The following is a 20,669-nucleotide window of genomic DNA, read 5'->3' as shown; positions in this document are numbered from 1 at the left end:
GCAAAATAAACCTATTTCCAGGTTGCATGGAAGTAACTTGTTTACGTGCCCACTGCCTTAAATAGGAAGGAGTTGCTGCTGCTTGGGGCATGGAGATTTCACAGAATGCAAACCATGTTAGTAGGCATGTCACACAAAGAAAACGTGCATATGCATACTGTGACATATGTCACATATATCTAAAACCATCTGATTCCACATTTCTGTGTGCACAAATGTACAACGATGGGATGTGGAGTCTGACTGAACGATATCTATTTAATATCGTAATGTCCATTAATGCATCACAATAGACAATAAAATGGGGGTGGGGTGTACATTATTTTACAATTTTTTGTATGACATCTCATGAATAAAATGATAAATTATTCACTTTTCATTTATGTATTTTTTTCAAAGATTATTATTTGACTAAATTGCCACAATGGTCTAAGTAGAAGTGCACATCAGCAGATCCCACGCAGTTCAGAACAGCCAAGTCCTCCTGTAGCACACCATTTGGCAAAAGTCTATCAAAGCTAATTTTTTTCTGAGTCGGAGCTGACTTGGCCTCCCTGCTTTGGCCCAGCCCACTCTCAGTTTATGACCAAATGGTGCCACCATGGCACATCTCGGTATAACTCCATGTAAATTCTTTTTGATAGTACACATGAATTTCTTCCACACTTTGCGTGAAAAGTGGCCGCCGAGTTGCACACCTTTGCAGAGTCTGCACCAGGCCACTCTTAACTGAGTAGCATCGTTCCTCCCGCGTGCTCGTGACCACTTACATCCCAGCCTTTTCACATACAACTCATAACTCGCTCCTTCAAAAATTTTTGCAGTCTCTGGCAGACGCTCCTTAAAGTACATGTTCATCTGTGCTAATTTTATCCCAGCAGATAATAGGATTAGTGTATGTGTGTGTGTCAGGGTGTGGTGCGTGGCATCACGATGGTGGCTCCAGATTATCAATCAATCAATCAATCAATTTTTTTATATAGCGCCAAATCACAACAAACAGTTGCCCCAAGGCGCTTTATATTGTAAGGCAAGGCCATACAATAATTATGTAAAACCCCAACGGTCAAAACGACCCCCTGTGAGCAAGCACTTGGCTACAGTGGGAAGGAAAAACTCCCTTTTAACAGGAAGAAACCTCCAGCAGAACCAGGCTCAGGGAGGGGCAGTCTTCTGCTGGGACTGGTTGGGGCTGAGGGAGAGAACCAGGAAAAAGACATGCTGTGGAGGGGAGCAGAGATCGATCACTAATGATTAAATGCAGAGTGGTGCATACAGAGCAAAAAGAGAAAGAAACAGTGCATCATGGGAACCCCCCAGCAGTCTACGTCTATAGCAGCATAACTAAGGGATGGTTCAGGGTCACCTGATCCAGCCCTAACTATAAGCTTTAGCAAAAAAGAAAGTTTTATGACTAATCTTAAAAGTAGAGAGGGTGTCTGTCTCCCTGATCTGAATTGGGAGCTGGTTCCACAGGAGAGGAGCCTGAAAGCTGAAGGCTCTGCCTCCCATTCTACTCTTACAAACCCTAGGAACTACAAGTAAGCCTGCAGTCTGAGAGCGAAGCGCTCTATTGGGGTGATATGGCACTACGAGGTCCCTAAGATAAGATGGGACCTGATTATTCAAAACCTTATAAGTAAGAAGAAGAATTTTAAATTCTATTCTAGAATTAACAAGAAGCCAATGAAGAGAGGCCAATATGGGTGAGATATGCTCTCTCCTTCTAGTCCCCGTCAGTACTCTAGCTGCAGCATTTTGAATTAACTGAAGGCTTTTTAGGGAACTTTTAGGACAACCTGATAATAATGAATTACAATAGTCCAGCCTAGAGGAAATAAATGCATGAATTAGTTTTTCAGCATCACTCTGAGACAAGACCTTTCTGATTTTAGAGATATTGCGTAAATGCAAAAAAGCAGTCCTACATATTTGTTTAATATGCGCTTTGAATGACATATCCTGATCAAAAATGACTCCAAGATTTCTCACAGTATTACTAGAGGTCAGGGTAATGCCATCCAGAGTAAGGATCTGGTTAGACACCATGTTTCTAAGATTTGTGGGGCCAAGTACAATAACTTCAGTTTTATCTGAGTTTAAAAGCAGGAAATTAGAGGTCATCCATGTCTTTATGTCTGTAAGACAATCCTGCAGTTTAGCTAATTGGTGTGTGTCCTCTGGCTTCATGGATAGATAAAGCTGGGTATCATCTGCGTAACAATGAAAATTTAAGCAATACCGTCTAATAATACTGCCTAAGGGAAGCATGTATAAAGTGAATAAAATTGGTCCTAGCACAGAACCTTGTGGAACTCCATAATTAACTTTAGTCTGTGAAGAAGATTCCCCATTTACATGAACAAATTGTAATCTATTAGACAAATATGATTCAAACCACTGCAGCGCAGTGCCTTTAATACCTATGGCATGCTCTAATCACTGTAATAAAATTTTATGGTAAACAGTATCAAAAGCAGCACTGAGGTCTAACAGAACAAGCACAGAGATGAGTCCACTGTCCGAGGCCATAAGAAGATCATTTGTAACCTTCACTAATGCTGTTTCTGTACTATGATGAATTCTAAAACCTGACTGAAACTCTTCAAATAGACCATTCCTCTGCAGATGATCAGTTAGCTGTTTTACAACTACCCTTTCAAGAATTTTTGAGAGAAAAGGAAGGTTGGAGATTGGCCTATAATTAGCTAAGATAGCTGGGTCAAGTGATGGCTTTTTAAGTATTGGTTTAATTACTGCCACCTTAAAAGCCTGTGGTACATAGCCAACTAACAAAGATAGATTGATCATATTTAAGATCGAAGCATTAAATAATGGTAGGGCTTCCTTGAGCAGCCTGGTAGGAATGGGGTCTAATAAACATGTTGATGGTTTGGATGAAATAACTAATGAAAATAACTCAGACAGAACAATCGGAGAGAAAGAGTCTAACCAAATACCGGCATCACTGAAAGCAGCCAAAGATAACGATACGTCTTTGGGATGGTTATGAGTAATTTTTTCTCTAATAGTTAAAATTTTGTTAGCAAAGAAAGTCATGAAGTCATTACTAGTTAAAGTTAATGGAATACTCAGCTCAATAGAGCTCTGACTCTTTGTCAGCCTGGCTACAGTGCTGAAAAGAAACCTGGGGTTGTTCTTATTTTCTTCAATTAGTGCTGAGTAGAAAGATGTCCTAGCTTTACGGAGGGCTTTTTTATAGAGCAACAGACTCTTTTTCCAGGCTAAGTGAAGATCTTCTAAATTAGTGAGACGCCATTTCCTCTCCAACGTACGGGTTATCTGCTTTAAGCTATGAGTTTGTGAGTTATACCACGGAGTCAGGCACTTCTGATTTAAAGCTCTCTTTTTTAGAGGAGCTACAGCATCCAAAGTTGTCTTCAATGAGGATGTAAAACTATTGACAAGATACTCTATCTCACTTACAGAGTTTAGGTAGCTACTCTGCACTGTGTTGGTATATGGCATTAGAGAACATAAAGAAGGAATCATATCCTTAAACCTAGTTACAGCGCTTTCTGAAAGACTTCTAGTGTAATGAAACTTATTCCCCACTGCTGGGTAGTCCATCAGAGTAAATGTAAATGTTATTAAGAAATGATCAGACAGAAGGGAGTTTTCAGGGAATACTTTTAAGTCTTCTATTTCCATACCATAAGTCAGAACAAGATCTAAGATATGATTAAAGTGGTGGGTGGACTCATTTACTTTTTGAGCAAAGCCAATAGAGTCTAATAATAGATTAAATGCAGTGTTGAGGCTGTCATTCTCAGCATCTGTGTGGATGTTAAAATCGCCCACTATAATTATCTTATCTGAGCTAAGCACTAAGTCAGACAAAAGGTCTGAAAATTCACAGAGAAACTCACAGTAACGACCAGGTGGACGATAGATAATAACAAATAAAACTGGTTTTTGGGACTTCCAATTTGGATGGACAAGACTAAGAGTCAAGCTTTCAAATGAATTAAAGCTCTGTCTGGGTTTTTGATTAATTAATAAGCTGGAATGGAAGATTGCTGATAATCCTCCGCCCCGGCCCGTGCTACGAGCATTCTGACAGTTAGTGTGACTCGGGGGTGTTGACTCATTTAAACTAACATATTCATCCTGCTGTAACCAGGTTTCTGTAAGGCAGAATAAATCAATATGTTGATCAATTATTATATCATTTACCAACAGGGACTTAGAAGAGAGAGACCTAATGTTTAATAGACCACATTTAACTGTTTTAGTCTGTGGTGCAGTTGAAGGTGCTATATTATTTTTTCTTTTTTAATTTTTATGCTTAAATAGATTTTTGCTGGTTATTGGTAGTCTGGGAGCAGGCACTGTCTCTACTGGGATGGGGTAATGAGGGGATGGCAGGGGGAAAGAAGCTGCAGAGAGGTGTGTAAGACTACAACTCTGCTTCCTGGTCCCAACCCTGGATAGTCACGGTTTGGAGGATTTAAGAAAATTGGCCGGATTTCTAGAAATGAGAGCTGCTCCATCCAAAGTGGGATGGATGCCGTCTCTCCTAACAAGACCAGGTTTTCCCCAGAAGCTTTGCCAATTATCTATGAAGCCCACCTCATTTTTTGGACACCACTCAGACAGCCAGCAATTCAAGGAGAACATGCAGCTAAACATGTCACTCCCGGTCTGATTGGGGAGGGGCCCAGAGAAAACTACAGAGTCCGACATTGTTTTTGCAAAGTTACACACCGATTTAATGTTAATTTTAGTGACCTCCGATTGGCGTAACCGGGTGTCATTACTGCCGACGTGAATTACAATCTTACCAAATTTACGCTTAGCCTTAGCCAGCAGTTTCAAATTTCCTTCAATGTCGCCTGCTCTGGCCCCCGGAAGACAATTAACTATGGTTGCTGGTGTCGCTAACTTCACATTTCGCAAAACAGAGTCGCCAATAACCAGAGTTTGATCCTCGGTGGGTGTGTCGTCAGGGGGGGAAAAACGGTTAGAGATGTGAACGAGTTGGCGGTGTACACAGGGCTTCTGTTTAGGGCTACGCTTCCTCCTCACAGTCACCCAGTCAGCCTGCTTTCCCGGCTGCTCGGGATCTGCCAGGGGGTAACTAACGGCGGCTAAGCTACCTTGGTCCGCACCGACTACAGGGGCCTGGCTAGCTGTAGAATTTTCCACGGTGCGGAGCCGAGTCTCCAATTCGCCCAGCCTGGCCTCCAAAGCTACGAATAAGCTACACTTATTACAAGTACCGTTACTGCTAAAGGAGGCCGAGGAATAACTAAACATTTCACACCCAGAGCAGAAAAGTGCGGGAGAGACAGGAGAAGCCGCCATGCTAAACCGGCTAAGAGCTAGTAGCTACGCTAAGCTAGCGGATTCCTAAAAACACGCAAAGTGAATAATGTGTAAATAATTTAGAGGTGATTCAGCAGAAGGAGTGCTTTAGTTAAGGCACGTAAAGATTACACTGTGAAACAAATCGTAATGTAGATAACTAGATCAATCTAACTGCGCAGATTAAACAGCTAACAGATACAGAAAAACACCGCTGTGCTCCGGAACAGGAAGTGATACAATACCGCAGTGAGAGCCAACCACCAGACATCGGTCAGTTGAGATGGACAATTAAATGATCCAAATGCCCAACTATAAGCCACAGAATGTGTAACATTAAACCCACTCCATACTTCACTGCAAAAGCTGTAACCAATTTTGTACAATATGACCCCTTTAAAGCCAGCGAATCAACTTTTCCCACACAGTACTGCTTTATCTCAACGAACGCGAGTTTTACATTAGAAACAAACTGTTTTGAAAGTTTCTGTCAAAATGAAAACACTCTATAATTAAACATTGCACCCTCCATTTATTTTGCCTCTGGGCAGACTGCAGCAGGAATTACTGTATGTTCTCTTCACTTAATTCTGATGACAACAGAACAACCCACAAGACAACGCAGTCTTTTTGGCAGTTTATTTTATTTTATTTTTCCTGGGTTGGGGGGCTTGGAGCTTTGACAGTATGCAGCTGAAGGAAATCTTGATTAGAAGCAAGCATTTTCTAACATTATTTTACAGTATGTGAGTCTCATCCCTCAATGCCTGATTGCGCTTCGCCTGAGAAGCCAGAAGTTTGATATTGTTTATAGAAGCAATTTTTTTTTCATTTTTCAATAATTTCAACATCAAAGCTGCAGCACATGCACAGCACATTTGCAGAGTAATGAGAAACATATTTTAACTGCAAGATGACTGTCTTCTGCTTATGTGCAATGACTATAATTGTTTAATTCCCTCTGTGGCTTTGTTTAAAGATAACCACAATTGACAAACACTTTCTGTATTATAAACCGTAGCAACCAGAACTGTCCTGTATTTTCTGTCTTCTCCATGCCTGATGTTAAAACCAAAAATCCTGTATTTCAGTATCAGAGGAAGGTCAGAGCACTGAGCAGGTTTCTTTCAGCGTTTGGCTTTTATGGGCTCCAGTGAAGTATATTTGCACTGCAGCCTTCAGATTGCTTCCCAGCTCCAAAGAGGCTTTGGCAACTGAGGTATGCACCTCAACAATACACAGGGGTCTGTTTACAGCCCAGAAGGCCCCTCTATAAACTCCCTGCCTGTACCACAGCAACAGCACTCACATCTCATAGGTCCCCTGCCATCATCTGAAAATGGCATGTCGGTATTTAACTTATTGACCTGACCCTATGAGCCAGTAAAAAGCAGTAGATGGCAAATGTGCGAACCTTAGCTTTAAAGCAGGTGAGATCTCTTGAATATGAGGATTCTGGTATAATTGTATAACAAATCATTCACCTCCATAGAATGTTTTCATTGCTGTATTCCATTCTCTGCTTCCTCCACAGCAAAGTGACATGAACTCATTCCTGTGGACAGTAAAGCGTGGTCCTCCCCATCCTCCTTCTTACCTCTTTGGTACCATCCACGTGCCTTACACTCGAGTTTGGGACTACATCCCCAACAGCTCCAAGCAGGCTTTTCACAGTAGCCCCAATGTCTTCTTTGAGCTGGACCTGACAGACCCTCTGACCATCTCCAAGCTGACTAGCTGCCAGTTGCTTCCCCACGGGGAGAATCTGCAGTCCCTGCTACCCCGAGACCTGTACCGTCGCCTCAAACGCCACTTGGACTACGTCAAACACATGATGCCCTATTGGATGACGGCTGACCAACGTGGGCGTGGCTTGTATGCTGACTATCTGTTCAACGCCATTGCAGGAAACTGGGAGAGGAAAAGGCCGGTGTGGGTGATGTTGATGGTAAACTCCCTGACGGAGTGGGACGTCCGCTCCAGAGGGACACCAGTTTTAGATCTTTTCCTGGCTCAAGAGGCTGAGAGGATGGGAAAGACGACTGGGGCAGTGGAGCGCGTGGAGGAACAGTGTCACCCACTCAACGGGCTAAACTTCTCTCAGGTAAGAGAATTAAATAAACTTGTTTGTTTTGTCCTTTTTTACCTTGAACCACTGTGTATCACTCGTGTGTGTGTGTCTGCGTACTAAATAACTCAGAAACAAATGAGCAGATTTTCACTAAACCTGGTTGGAATATTCCTTGGCTAAGTGTCTCCAGTTGAGTAATTTTTGGAGGTGATTGGTGAAAGATCAAGGCCAAGTTAATCAAAAAACACATTCTAGGATATCTGCAACCAATAATACCAGAGAGATGGTGTGAATCTTACGTCAAACAGAAAATCATCTGTTGACATCACAGATACATCAGGAAATGACATCATAGTTGTCTGAAAAACTCATTTCCTGGATAGTTGCCATCAAAACAGCTAGATTCACAATGTCCAGCTTACTGGTCTCACTGGTACCACTGCTCCTATATCTTGAAAGAACTTTCATACGCTTACAATTATTATGTGAACATACACAGTATGCATCGTCCCTCTGATGCTTTTCAATCTCTGGTAAGGCAACAAGCTCGGCCTGGAGGGGGCATGCACAGATTCCAAAATTGCAACCCCTGTGAAACAAAGAACAAGAAGAATGCAGAAAAATGGCTCCAATCTGTCCGCTGGAGACATCTTTATGGTTACTGATGCTCCTCCACATCTTTAAACAAACATACTCTGATCCTGAATTGGCAGTGGGATGTGTTGGACTGAGCAGTGTACACGTAGAACAGACTGTATAAGGTGAGAAGTTTGGGGAGATCCTCTTTTTTATGAGTGCAGATAATCCCCGTCCAGCTGTGTGCAGTGTTGCAAAGAATGAAAGATGAACAAAATAATCTCATTACTTGACGAGCATACCCTTCTTTAATTTCTTGTGTAATCATAAAGAAATACATCTATTTAAAAAAGTTGCAGGGGTAACCGGAGCTCATTTTTGAAAACTGTGAGACGTCTCTCAAAATCTGATTGTAATTGTAATTTATGCTGTGATTTTCAATACAATATAACCTTTGGATGAACATCTAAGAGTTTTTGCAGTATATTTTCTTAGTAGTACACATCCTCCCAACATGTGCTTTGCATGCATGGTATGCCTCACATGAAGGTGCAACAGTATCCTTGAGGTGCAAAGTCTCCAAAGCGGCAGCTCGGAGAGCTCGGGGGCTAATTTAAGAGGCAGTGGGCTCCCAGCCTCTCGTCTTTCAGCTGCACCTCCTAACTACGCTGTCAAAATTGCGCTACATGTCCTTAACGTGCCTGCAAGCTTTACTGCACTTAGACACAACCTCAACAAGGATCACTGCGCTTCTTCATAAGTGCTAATGCCACTCGCGCTGCTCTGCCGCTCGGATAGTCTGTTACATCTCAGAGATTTTTCTTAAAGGGGTGCACAGTCCCGATCTTTACTTGGCAGCCGTAAAGTAATCTCAGCTGCCCTAATGTTGATGTCTATTTAATGTGGCGGGCACACCAGCCTCCCATAAACGCAACACGCTTTTAAATTTGAAACAAGTATGAGCAGCTGTATAGTGGCAGTTCCTTGGAAGTTCACCTTTTCCCCCTCAAAAGTCATTCATTTCAATGCTTCCTTTGTCATTTTTTTCAGGCCCGGCAGTACACAGTGAATTAAAAAGTAAAAAAAAAAAAAAAACAACTCAGTGCAGATAGCACTTTTCCATTGTATCTGTGTAGATTTGGGTTATATTTATTTATTGGAATGAGGTGCTCAGAAATGCAAAAGCAGCAAGAAATGGAAACAACAAAAAACAAACTAAAAAAAACAACAAAATGCTTCATCTCAATTGAAGCAGTGACAGAAATAGTTTAAAAATAGACTGATAACCTATAAACTTTGCAAAAACGGCATATCATGCATGGTGCAGTGAGCTGCATGACAAAGTATATTATAAAATATTTTTTTTTATCACCTCAGTTAAACTGGTGTTGTGTGTGACATAACAATTTTAACCTTGTATGCCAGCTTCTATTTTAGTATAATTTCAGAAAACAGTGGTAATCCTGAGTGACTGAGAGGGAGGAGGGTGTCTTTTGTCCATCTGAGGTAAAATTTGTGGGTATTTCACAGCAGCCTCACACAAGTTATGTCACTCATAGAATTGTAGGACTGATGCGATCTTTAAGATTTAACCACAAAAGATTAATACAAAGTTGTTTTGCACTACATGACCATTTTAATAATTATCTTATGAAGATTTTTTAATTTTCCAGTCTGCTCCTTGAAAGTTCAAACCTGGATGAGAAATGTCTTGAATCAATGATTTTTAGCGTTTGACAAATATGTGGCTGTGTTTAAATACCGTTCACCAGATAACAGACTATTTACAGAAGAGTCCTTCAAATAGTGATGCAAGCACCAAATTCAGCACAAATACTCCTTGGACATTACTCTTGAAAATCCAATCCAATCCACTTTATTTATATAGCACATTTAACAACAAAAATGTTTCAAAGTGCTGCACATACAACAGAATCACGATAGATAAAACCCCAGTAGTCAAAAATTAAAAATAAGAAAATTAACAATAAAATGAACTAAAATGTGCAAGATAAATAAATAAATACATACAGCATACAAAAGATAAAACCAATAAAATCTACCAAAATAAAAACAAAACCAATAAAACAGAGGACCACACAACTCACTCAGTGTTAAAAACCAGAGAATAAAAGTGAGTCTTCAGACGAGACTTAAAACACTCCACTGTGGGGGCTGTTCGGACATGGTGGGGCAGTGCGTTCCAAAGTCTGGGGCCAGCCACAGAGAAAGCCCTGTCCCCCCTGGTTTTAAGTCTCGTCTTGGGTACCATGAGCTGGAAATGGCCCTCAGACCTCAGAGCACGCGCCGGAGAGTAAATTTGTAGGAGGTCAGTGATGTATTGAGGGGCCATTCCATTCAAAGCTTTAAAAACAAACAATGAAATCTTAAAATTAATTCTAAAATTAATAGGAAGCCAGTGCAAAGATGCAAGAATTGGGGTTATGTGATCACGCTTCCAGACTCCTGTTAAAAGTCACGCTGCAGCGTTCTGGACTAACTGCAAATGGGAAAGAGCCCGTTGGCTAATGCCGAAATAAAGTGCGTTACAGTAGTCCAGATAAAAACGGTTTTACCTTTGATAAAAGACGAAGATGATAAAAGCACGATTTCAAAACACCATTGATTTGTTTATCAAAAATGGACTGGCCACTTGAATTTTCAATAGGCGGCCAGGTAGGGGTCAATTGAACAATTATACAGGGGTCAAAATTTAAAAATGCTCCAATCATATTGAAAACTATATCACATTATTTGTGTGAACATCAAGATTCTAAAAAGGTGTAGTTTGGACTGTCTGTGACTGAATGTTATGGAGTTATGGGGTAAAAACAGCAAGAATGGTGACAAAGGACAATGACAGTTTGTACAGGGGTCAAAAAAAGTTCTTTCAATTTTGATATAAAGTTATGCACATTATTTGTTGAATTAATAGGGATTTAAAAAGGAATAGTTTGCAGCATATGTCATCCTTAGTTATCATGTTACGAGGTAACATAAGTCACATGTTATAGAATCCAATTGATGTTGACACTGTTTGAGCTTTACTTTGGAGGCCAAGCATTCATCACATTTAAAACTATTCCATTTATTAATCCTATTAGTTCACCCAATAATTTGCACCACTTTTTACCAACACTGGAGCAACTTTAACTTTTGACCCCTGTACAAACTGAAATTGACCTTTGTCACTATTTGTTTTGCTGTTTTTACCCCATAACGCCATAACATTTTGTCATAGATAGTCCAAACTATACATTTTTGGAATCTTTATGATCAGACAAATAATGTGATATAGTTTTCAATATGATTGAAGTATTTTTAAATTTTGACCCCTGTGTAATTCCTCAAATGACCCCTACATGGCAGCCTATCAAAAAGAGTAATGTCTAAGGAGTATTTGTGCCGAATTTGGTGGTTGCATCAGCACAAAGGGCCACTGGGTCACGCAATGCAATCATATTTCCTTAACTTGTGTTCTTGTAAAAATGAATTTATAGTTAGTTATACCCATAAGACAATGAGTTAATGCATGTTTGAGGTATGTGTGCAGTGTGGAACAAGAGAAAAAAAAAAATACAACTGCATCTCTTCATTTTGGAACAGCCTCAACACTATACTGCCAATCAGAGCGCTGTGAATATGTGTAAATGATTATTGCTTTCCACTTGGTGTTATTTATCATTATTTCATCTGCATTATTTTTCTTGGCATTGTTAAAAATCTTTCTGGCTTGGTGGGGGTTCTATTATGAGAGACACAGCTCTTATAGCAAGCAGTTAGATTTGGTGTGGATGGCTCTATTCTTTGTTTGACTCTTTTAAAGAGATTTTTTTTTAATTAGAGCATCATTCACAGTTCTAACAAGTGAGATTCTATAATTGCTCAGTTTTTACATGACCATGCGAACATGTTATCCAGCAAACCACCATGTTTAAGACTGAATTGCAAAAAGGAGGAGCATGGAGGAGGTGGTGGGAGTTTTCACTGGTTACCTCTGCAGCACTTAAATCTGATAGTGAGTGTAAACACACAATAAATACGAGGTCTGTCCATAAAGTATCGTACCTTTTTATTTTTTTTTTAAACTACGAGGTGTATTAGAAAACTAAATTGCAGTTTTATATATAAAAAAAAACTATATGGATTTGAATCACGTGTGATTACACCAGACATGCTTGAACCCTCGTGCACATGTGTGAGTTTTTCCACGCCTGTCGGTGACGTCATTCGCCTGTCACACGACGGTCCCAGCTCCACACAGCCATCTATTTAGAAATAATCCGGTGGTTCGTGCCTGTCGTCGTGGCTCGGAGCGCAGCGTGCCGAGCGCCATTGTGGGCCGTCCTTAAAGCTGTAGTAATAGTCGTTATTCTCTGTGAAGCCCGTAAAATTTTCACCGAAAGCCAGATAATTTTTTCGAATGGTTTCCAGGTGCCAGTCTTTAACAGCTTCTGAAAAAATTCTGATGGAAAAAAACCCCAAATCATTCCGCTATTTCCAGACAATGAAAATCCGACGATGGGACGGGACCACTCCTTCCACAAGATGTGCTCACAGGTGAATGACGTCACCGACAGGCGTGGAAAAACTCATGCATGCGCACGAGGGTTCAAGCTTGTCTGACGTGAAAGCACATGAATCAAATCCATATAGTTTAAAAAAAATAAAAAGGTACGATACTTTATGGACAGACCTCGTAGATGCTCATGTGGAATGAATATGATTGAAGCTGTGAGTCATTTGACCTGGCATTTGTAAATATTAATAAACATGATGATTCATGGTATAAGCATTGAGAAAGTCTTGAGGGTTAGAAAGGTGGCCTTGTGACCAGAGGATCCTTTGTTCTATTCCCCGTCTAACTGGAAAGCCAGTGAGATCCTCAATAGAGTAATAAAAAAAAAAATGTTAAATTTATTTTTCCCTTCATATTGTAGTGATTGCCGGGCCAGTTGCCAAGACTGAAAATTGTGCTGCAATGCATTATGGGAGTTCAGGGTTTGGGGTTTTAAATGTTATTGTGGTTCATGTTGGTTTAGCCGTGTTGTTAGTGTTACTGTTTATTCCGTTTTGTAGTTCAGTTGATTTAGTCAGTTTGGTTGGGCGTCACGTTGCCATTGTCATAAGTGTAGCATCTAGTGTGTTTGATGTCTTCCGCTATTGTTTCTATGTTGTGTGTCTAAAAAATTAAAGCACCTGCTTGCAGCAGAGTGCAGAAAAAACAAAAGCTCTAGCTCGGTCTTCGTTCTTCCACGCAGCTCGCCACAATATTTTTGCATTCACTGACATAATGAGAAGCTAACTTGTTTCAAATACTGCCCAAAATGCATACATATGAAGGGAAAAATAAAATGAGCTGCTTTTTTAAAATGACCCAATGTCCAAGTTGTTCCCAGAGCACCTTGCATAGCAGTGCCCTAACATTTGTGTGTGTGTGTGTGAATGAGTGAATAAGAGGCATTATTGCAAAGCAGTTTGAGACTCTGCATCAGATAGAAAAGCGCGTTAGAAATGCAGTGCATAAGACTGAGCAGACAAATGGAGCAGTTAATGCAGTTTTTAATTATAAATCCAGTGTCACACGAGACAACCCAACAGGATGCATCACTTCATGTCGGGCACACGTCAGGCTCTTTCAGCGCATGAGTGCAGTGGTCACGATAACCCATGACTTAACCCTCTGGGACCGACGCCGTCGTATACAACGGCCAAGACCAAGCTTTACTAAATTATAAATAACTTTTTAATGATATGAGATAGAAGCTTACTTGTTTTTTTGCTGAAAGGTTAACTCCGCGGACTTTCGAGCCAGCCATCGGCCATCTTTGTACTCCTCATAGAAGCTGTGTGATGATGTGCGCAATGTGAGTGTCCAATCAGAATTGGTTCACCGTCACACAGTTTTCCAAAATCCAATCATAGGGCAGATTCATCTCATGTGAAAAGCCAAAGATCATTTTCAGGATTGATATGTTATTAGTTGGCCCGTTTGAATAGCCTCCTGGGTGATCCAATGAGTACCTACTATTGGGCTCCAAATGTGTCCTGTGCCATTACGCACAGCGATCACTGAAAGCAGATGGAGTAGACAGAGAGCCTCTGATGACAATCTCATGTGCTCAAACAAAGAGTGTGTAACTATCAGGATTGCTCCACTAGTTTGCATGTGATTGTTACTAGATAACTCGGTTGCTTTTACCATGAAGACAAAAAAATGCATAGATCATTTTGTATATATTGTTCAAAATGTGCATTTGTGTTTATTGTTTGAACCTTTTTGTTGTACAGTCTTTCACACAAGACCTCATATTACCTTTATAAAGTGTCAAAACAGTTGTTTATTATAGTTTGCTGTGTTTTGAATAAATGTGTGTGGAAAATTATTTTTCGCTTTACTTTTTCCTTCCTTATTTTTGATTGTAAACCTTTATTACACTTATAAAACACAATAAAAGCATATATATTATGAAAGCACAGGTTGGCCTGAAAAAAGAGACATAAAACTTGATTGTGGGATGCAGGGAGAGCTGTTAACAGCAATAATAAAACATTTATGCCAGGCGAGTGAACTGTACAAAAAATGCCCTCGGACCCCAGAGGGTTAATAGTGGTGGTCTACCATGGATTTCTAGACATCCAAACTCTGGACATTATCAACGACAGGTGTTTTAGCTAGAAAAGGATGTTCCAAGCTACAAGGATGTCATGGTAAAGTGTACCTGGACATCCTCTTGCTTTCTTGTGAAAGCGATAAGCTTAGCTGATATGACACGATGTCATATCAGCACCTCCAAATCCGAGGCCATGGTTCTCAACCGGGTTGGTGGAGTGTCCTTGCCTCAAGTGGAGGAGCTTAAGTATCTTGGGGTCTTGTTCACGAGTGAGGGATGGATGGAGCGTGAGATCGATAGACGGATCGGTGCAGCATCTGCAGTGATGCGGTCGCTGTATCGGACCGTCGTGGTGAAGAGAGAGCTGAGTAGGGGGGCAAAGCTCTCGATTTATGTTCCGATCCTCACCTATGGTCGTGAGATTTGGCTCATGACCAAAAGAACGAGATCGCGAGTACAAGCAGCCGAGATGAGTTTCCTCCGCAGGGTGGCTGGGTGCTCCCTTAGAGATAGGGTGAGGAGCTCGGTCACTCGGGAGGAGCTTGGAGTCGAGCCGCTGCTCCTCCACGTCGAAAGGAGCCAGTTGAGGTGGCTCGGGCATCTTTTCCGGATACACCCTGGATGCCTCGCTGGAGAGGTGTTCCGGGCACGTCCCATCGGGAAGAGGCCCTGGGGAAGACCCAGGACACGCTGGAGGGACTACGTTTCTCGGCTGGCTTGGGAACACCTTGGGATTCCCCCGGAGATGCTGGGGGAGGTGTGTGTGGATCAGGAGGTCTGGGCGGCTTTGCTTGAGCTGCTGCCCCCGCGACCCGACTCCGGATAAAGCGGAAGAAAATGGATGGATGGATGGATGGATGGATGGATATGGCATGATGTCTCCGGGGTTTGGATCACCCTCAAAACTCTACAACAGAAAATATATGCCTTGATATTTGGCTGAGAACAACACATCCGGACACATACTGAACAGACCAAATTTCCTCTTCAGTTGCCTTAATTTTGTACCGGCACATCCCGTGTGACGATGTCTTAAAAAATGGTCAAAGCATTCAGTGTAGGTCAGTTAATAAATCTTGATTTCTTCACTGGGATGGACAAGATTTTATAAAGGGATAGCAAGATGTTTACAAGGAAGGTGTTCAACTTTTATATAAACGTTTCACTGCCACGGAAATCCTGTCAAAACTGGATCACGGATAACTTGAATTTCATTCCTTTAGCCCGTGGGCTTTGTTGTACTTGTGAGCGTCTAAGCCTTTGTTTCCAGAGCTGTAGGAAAACAATTCCGATCTGAAATGAAACTGACATGGAAGCCATTATTCTCAGTTATAATAATTTGTGATTTAAACTAAACACCATGGTTGATTGGATCCCTTTATGCTTGACTGTAACAGCGATGAGAAAGAGGGATACGTGGGTGGGAATGTGGATGAAGAGACGTGACAGATAGTGATGCTATGGATTTTAAAAAAAAAAATAAAAAGAAGAAGAAGAAAGAGGAAAAGGTGGTGGTGGGGTTCTGCACAGGGAAACACAATGCATGGAGACTGAAGTATAACATCCCATTTGTAATTCTAACCTAAAACACAAGGATTTGTTAAATCTAAATCATGCTGCCAGCTCGTATTGTTTCTTCCCAGTGGAACTAACTGCTTACAATAATCTAATTTCACAGACAGGCTCTTTTAAACACCAAGGCTGGAGATTTCTCACAGAAATGTTTCTCATAGCTACATCACCTCAGAAGGACAGTGCTGCTAGCGCTGCTCTGAGGTGGCTAACCGTGAGGCACACTGGGAATTGGTGTGGAGTTGATCTGATCAAGCTCCACAAAGAGTGGAAATAGGTATTTTTTTTTTATTAAAAAGACGAGCATTAGTGTTGGTTTTCAGTGGGCGCAGCTAACCTAAAAGTTAACATTGATAAGCATTAATCTTCTAACAGAAAATTTAACTTAACTGCTAAGCTTTACTATATGAATTTAGCTTTGCTTTTTTGGAGGCTAAACTACACATTCTCACTCCCAAATGACAGAAGATAAAAGGTCTCGGATACAAGTGGCAGAAATTACATTCCTCCACTGTGTATCTGGGCTTACACTCCTGGAGAGGGTGAAACGCTCGACTATCCAGGAGAGACTCAAAGTAGAGCCGCTGCTTCTTCACATTGACGGTGTTGTGTGTTGGGGGGTTTGGCTAGATGTTTTTGTGTTGTTTTCTTTTCTTTGCTCTCCAGGTGGTATGCAAACTGGTTTTTGTCTGTGGAGAAGGTGCTGACAGAAGAGTCCTTCACCCTCATCAGCATTATTAGCTGCACCTGTGGAGGATGTTCACGTGCAGGCCTACTGACTTGCAGCACCTGTGGATGATGCTCACGTGTAAACTTAAAGACTTTCAGCTGAAGCAGATAATGAGATGGCGTTCTGCATTTAAGCCATGAGTGGTTCAAGCAGAATTGCTGGGAACTCGACCTTGTGACGTTCATTTGTGAGACGCTGAGGACCGCGCCTGGGTTTGACACATCGTGCCTGTGAAGGAGGACGGGTGAGGGACACATGCTGTCAGCACACATCAGAGGTGATGATTGTCTGAATAAGTGTTAACAGTAATTTGGTGCTTTGTTACGCAGTATATTTGAACATTGATGAGAATTGTGCAGCTCGCTTCTCACTGCCGTGGCATACGGACTGATGATCCTCCACCTGTTGTGAGAAGCTGCTCATTTACATAAAGCTTAAATTCAGACCTGAATGTGTTGCTGATAGTGTGTGCCTTTGAAGGATATTTGTTGTAGCTGTTGACTTACCTCACCTTTTCCATCCTTCACAGAGTCAGTTTGTCGTGTCCACCTGGGGGGTGTTCGGCGGTGAGTCTGGGTCCAGAAGCGTCGGGCTTCGATCCATTTGGGCGCTGGAGAGCGTGCCGTCCTTCACCTCGCCAGACAACCGCACATTTATGTTGTACACAAATTATTGCACAGAGGGGAAATAAATTTGTTTTGTTTTTGGAACCGCTTTCTGGTTATTTAGCGCTGGGTTCAGTCAGACGCTGGTCCGCTCCTCAACTCGCGTCTGCACATAACAGACGGGAGCGAGTTGAGGTGGTTCGGGCATCTAGTGACGATGCTCCCTGGTCTTCTCCCTAGGGAGGACTGCCAGGCACGTTCAACTAGAAAGAGGCCCCAGGAAGGCCCAGAGCATTTTGGAGGGATTAGACTTCCCAGATGGCTTGGGAAGGCCTCAGAATCCCAGAGGATAGAGAAGCGTGGGATGAGCTGCTTAGTCTGCTGCCACCTGGCCATGGATATGTGACAGAAAATGAACAAATGAATGTATGAATTCTCTGTCACGCATTTATAATTGGTCTGTGCCCCTCTATGTTACTATGTTACGAGTTAAGTAGTCAATTAGTGATGTGCGGGGAACGCGTTAATATATAATATCATCATTTCTCTCTGATAACAATATTTGCTTGAGTTCTGCGTCATCAGAGAACATTGATCTATGTTTAGGCTATAGTTGTGGTCATAGTTAAGGTTAGGTTTAGTGTTTCCCTGATTGTCACTAAAGGACACAAAGAGGCCACCAAAACTGTTGATGATTGATGAAAAAAATTGGTAAAAAAAAACAAAAACAAAAACAAAAAAAACAGTTTTGCATCAAAATGTGATGAGTTTGGAGAGACAATGCATTGCTTTAAATCCCTTAAACACTGATCTAATTAGCTGAAATTTTAATATATTGTAGTGTAAATATAGATATTCCAAAAAAGGATTAGTGTGTTGATGATGATAAAAATGAACATAAATTATTGACAAATGAAATTAAACCATTTCCATTCAACATCCTGTTTTTTTCACAGTACAGAAAGTTTTGAATGAATAAGAAATATTAAGAAGTAAAAATGCACATGGAAAATAACTTTAGTTATTGAGTTAATGTATTCACTCTGGCTTGACCTCCTGCTTCCTGTTTTCACGTGATGTCAACTTCGCTTGTTGTATTAGCATATAAGTTCCAACAAGAACAAATATATGAAAATTCAGTAAGGTATGTCTTCTATAATACATTGTAATTCTAAAGTAGAACTCAGGTATATCTAAATATCTAAAAAAAAGAAGAGTAGAATAGAAGAGTAGAATAGAGTAGAGTAGAGCCATTTAGGTGCCTGGTCTTGAGACCCAGGGATGGTAAGGTTGAAAAGCTTTTTTATCCCATGGGAACTCTCCCTACTCACCCAAGTGGCTCAAGAAATTGGACATCATGTATATAAGTGATATTTACACAATAAGGGTAATAAACAACATATACAATGACATATACAAGAATTATAACATTATAGGAGTTAGCTTCTAAAACCTAAATATTCATACAGGAGAAGATTATATTATACGTATACCTAGTCTGTAGACTAGTAGTAAAAATAAATTTTAGCTAGTAAACTAAGCTATAATTATGGTACATTTATTATAGAAACAGAAGCTATGATGTAATATGTTTTAGATATCTATCTAAAGTTCACCCTACTAGCTTACAATAGGAAGACAAAATGCATATTCTATAGCTAAACCCCCAAAAGAAAAAAAGAAATAAAATCCTATATGCTATCTAATTGAAACCCCAAAGCCCCCAAAAATGGAAACCCCAAAAATATGATTAACATTATTTCAAGGTTTGCAAATGTTTTTGACTGTTAAAGTTTATTTAAAAATGTTAGGTGACTTTAAGTTAGTCAAAGCTAACTGGTACAAAAAGCTAACCTGCTAACAAATACGTTTGCTGATTAGCAAAGCTCACCACTGTCAGTTCTGATATTTTAGTGCAGTCATTTTCTCTTTATGATGGTGGCAGGAAAGTAAGCGTGACAGAGGGAAGGGAAGATTTGACAATGCTCTCTTTCCATGAGGTCTGGAGAAAGCTCTGTCTGTCACCTCTCTATGGTTCCCTCTGGACCAAAGCGATGTGCGGATCTCTTTGTGAGAAGGAGTCAAGAAGCTGCAGGAGCAAAGGCGGGTAATGGCACATGGTTCTTCTCCAGTTCCGCGGAGGCCGATGCTGGTTGACAGCTGGGCGGATAATACCTAATGCTTTGAGCATTGAGTTGGAACGGCTGGAGGAAGCTGCATCAGACAGTGCAATTTATCGAACCACAGGTCTAACAATCAGTATTATATCCCGCTTCCTCTTCCCACGTGTGCGGATCAAATCCAGTAACACTGTCATCATGACGATGGAAGACATGAGAAAGAAATCACTCCAGGTGTTGTAAAATAAATTAGCAGAATTTGTTATCTGGTATTGCTCTGCCTTACTTTTATGTTGTCTACCTTCTATTAAAAAGAAACCAGGTGTTCGTGACTCAAGGAAAATTGCAAAAACAGCCAACTCCAGTGTAACCAGCCTCAACATGGAACAAAATGATTGTGTTTGGGAAAGTTAAGAGCAGCTGCAGCCTGTGGGCCTCTTTCGGTCCCAGCAAATAAACACCCATATTTATTTTCTCTGGGTCACATTGCAGCTGAGACCACTGGCCCATGTCCTGGAGAAATTATATCATATCGGTGGCGCCTGTCTCTTGGGCAGGGGTCAGGGGTCATGATGGGAGGTGGCAGTGTAGTCAAAGAGCAGCAGAGCGGTAAGGAGACCGACAGTCTGCCGGGGTCACTGATGACCAAAGTGTGACCAGTCAGATGGAGAACAAGGTATTTTGTCCATATGTTGACCAGGCTGCACTGAAGCTTTAAAACACACACAAACAAAACCAAAAAAACAAACGTTTCTGTCTCTTGTGTGCAGAGATAAAGAAAGAAAAAGCTCAGGGTTATCGCCTCAGAGCAGCAGAGAGGACTGGACAAAGGGTTTATGTGGTTTTATGAGCCAGAAGAAATGCAAGAAACCAGGAAACATCCAGGTTATGACTTCAGTGACAGTCTCACACTGATTTTACTGAAGGCCATCGTAGTGTTTGAGATGTCGTCAGAGTAAGGTTAGCTTGTGCATTAGATAGGGGTGCAAGAATGAACTATATGAATCTTAAATCAATTTTAAAATAAAAGTTCTGATGACACTGATACACAGA

At 41.1% G+C, this 20,669-nt stretch overlaps 1 protein-coding gene across 3 annotated transcripts in view; it reads left to right on the top strand.

Annotated features, from left to right (window-relative positions):
- Positions 1 to 20,669, top strand: part of trabd2b (TraB domain containing 2B) — a 245,133-nt gene that overhangs the window by 1,478 nt on the left and 222,986 nt on the right. For all 3 annotated transcript variants that reach the window (XM_034179803.1, XM_034179805.1, XM_034179804.1), the window contains exon 2: positions 6,863 to 7,432. In XM_034179803.1, coding sequence (XP_034035694.1) covers positions 6,863 to 7,432 — 570 coding nt within the window. The remainder of the gene's footprint in view (positions 1 to 6,862; positions 7,433 to 20,669) is intronic.

Source organism: Thalassophryne amazonica, chromosome 10 (genome assembly GCF_902500255.1).
Source record: "Thalassophryne amazonica chromosome 10, fThaAma1.1, whole genome shotgun sequence".
NCBI classification, from domain to species: Eukaryota; Metazoa; Chordata; class Actinopteri; order Batrachoidiformes; family Batrachoididae; genus Thalassophryne; species Thalassophryne amazonica.
The sequence above is the reverse complement of the archived record's forward strand: the minus strand, read 5'-3'. Positions and strand labels throughout refer to the sequence as shown.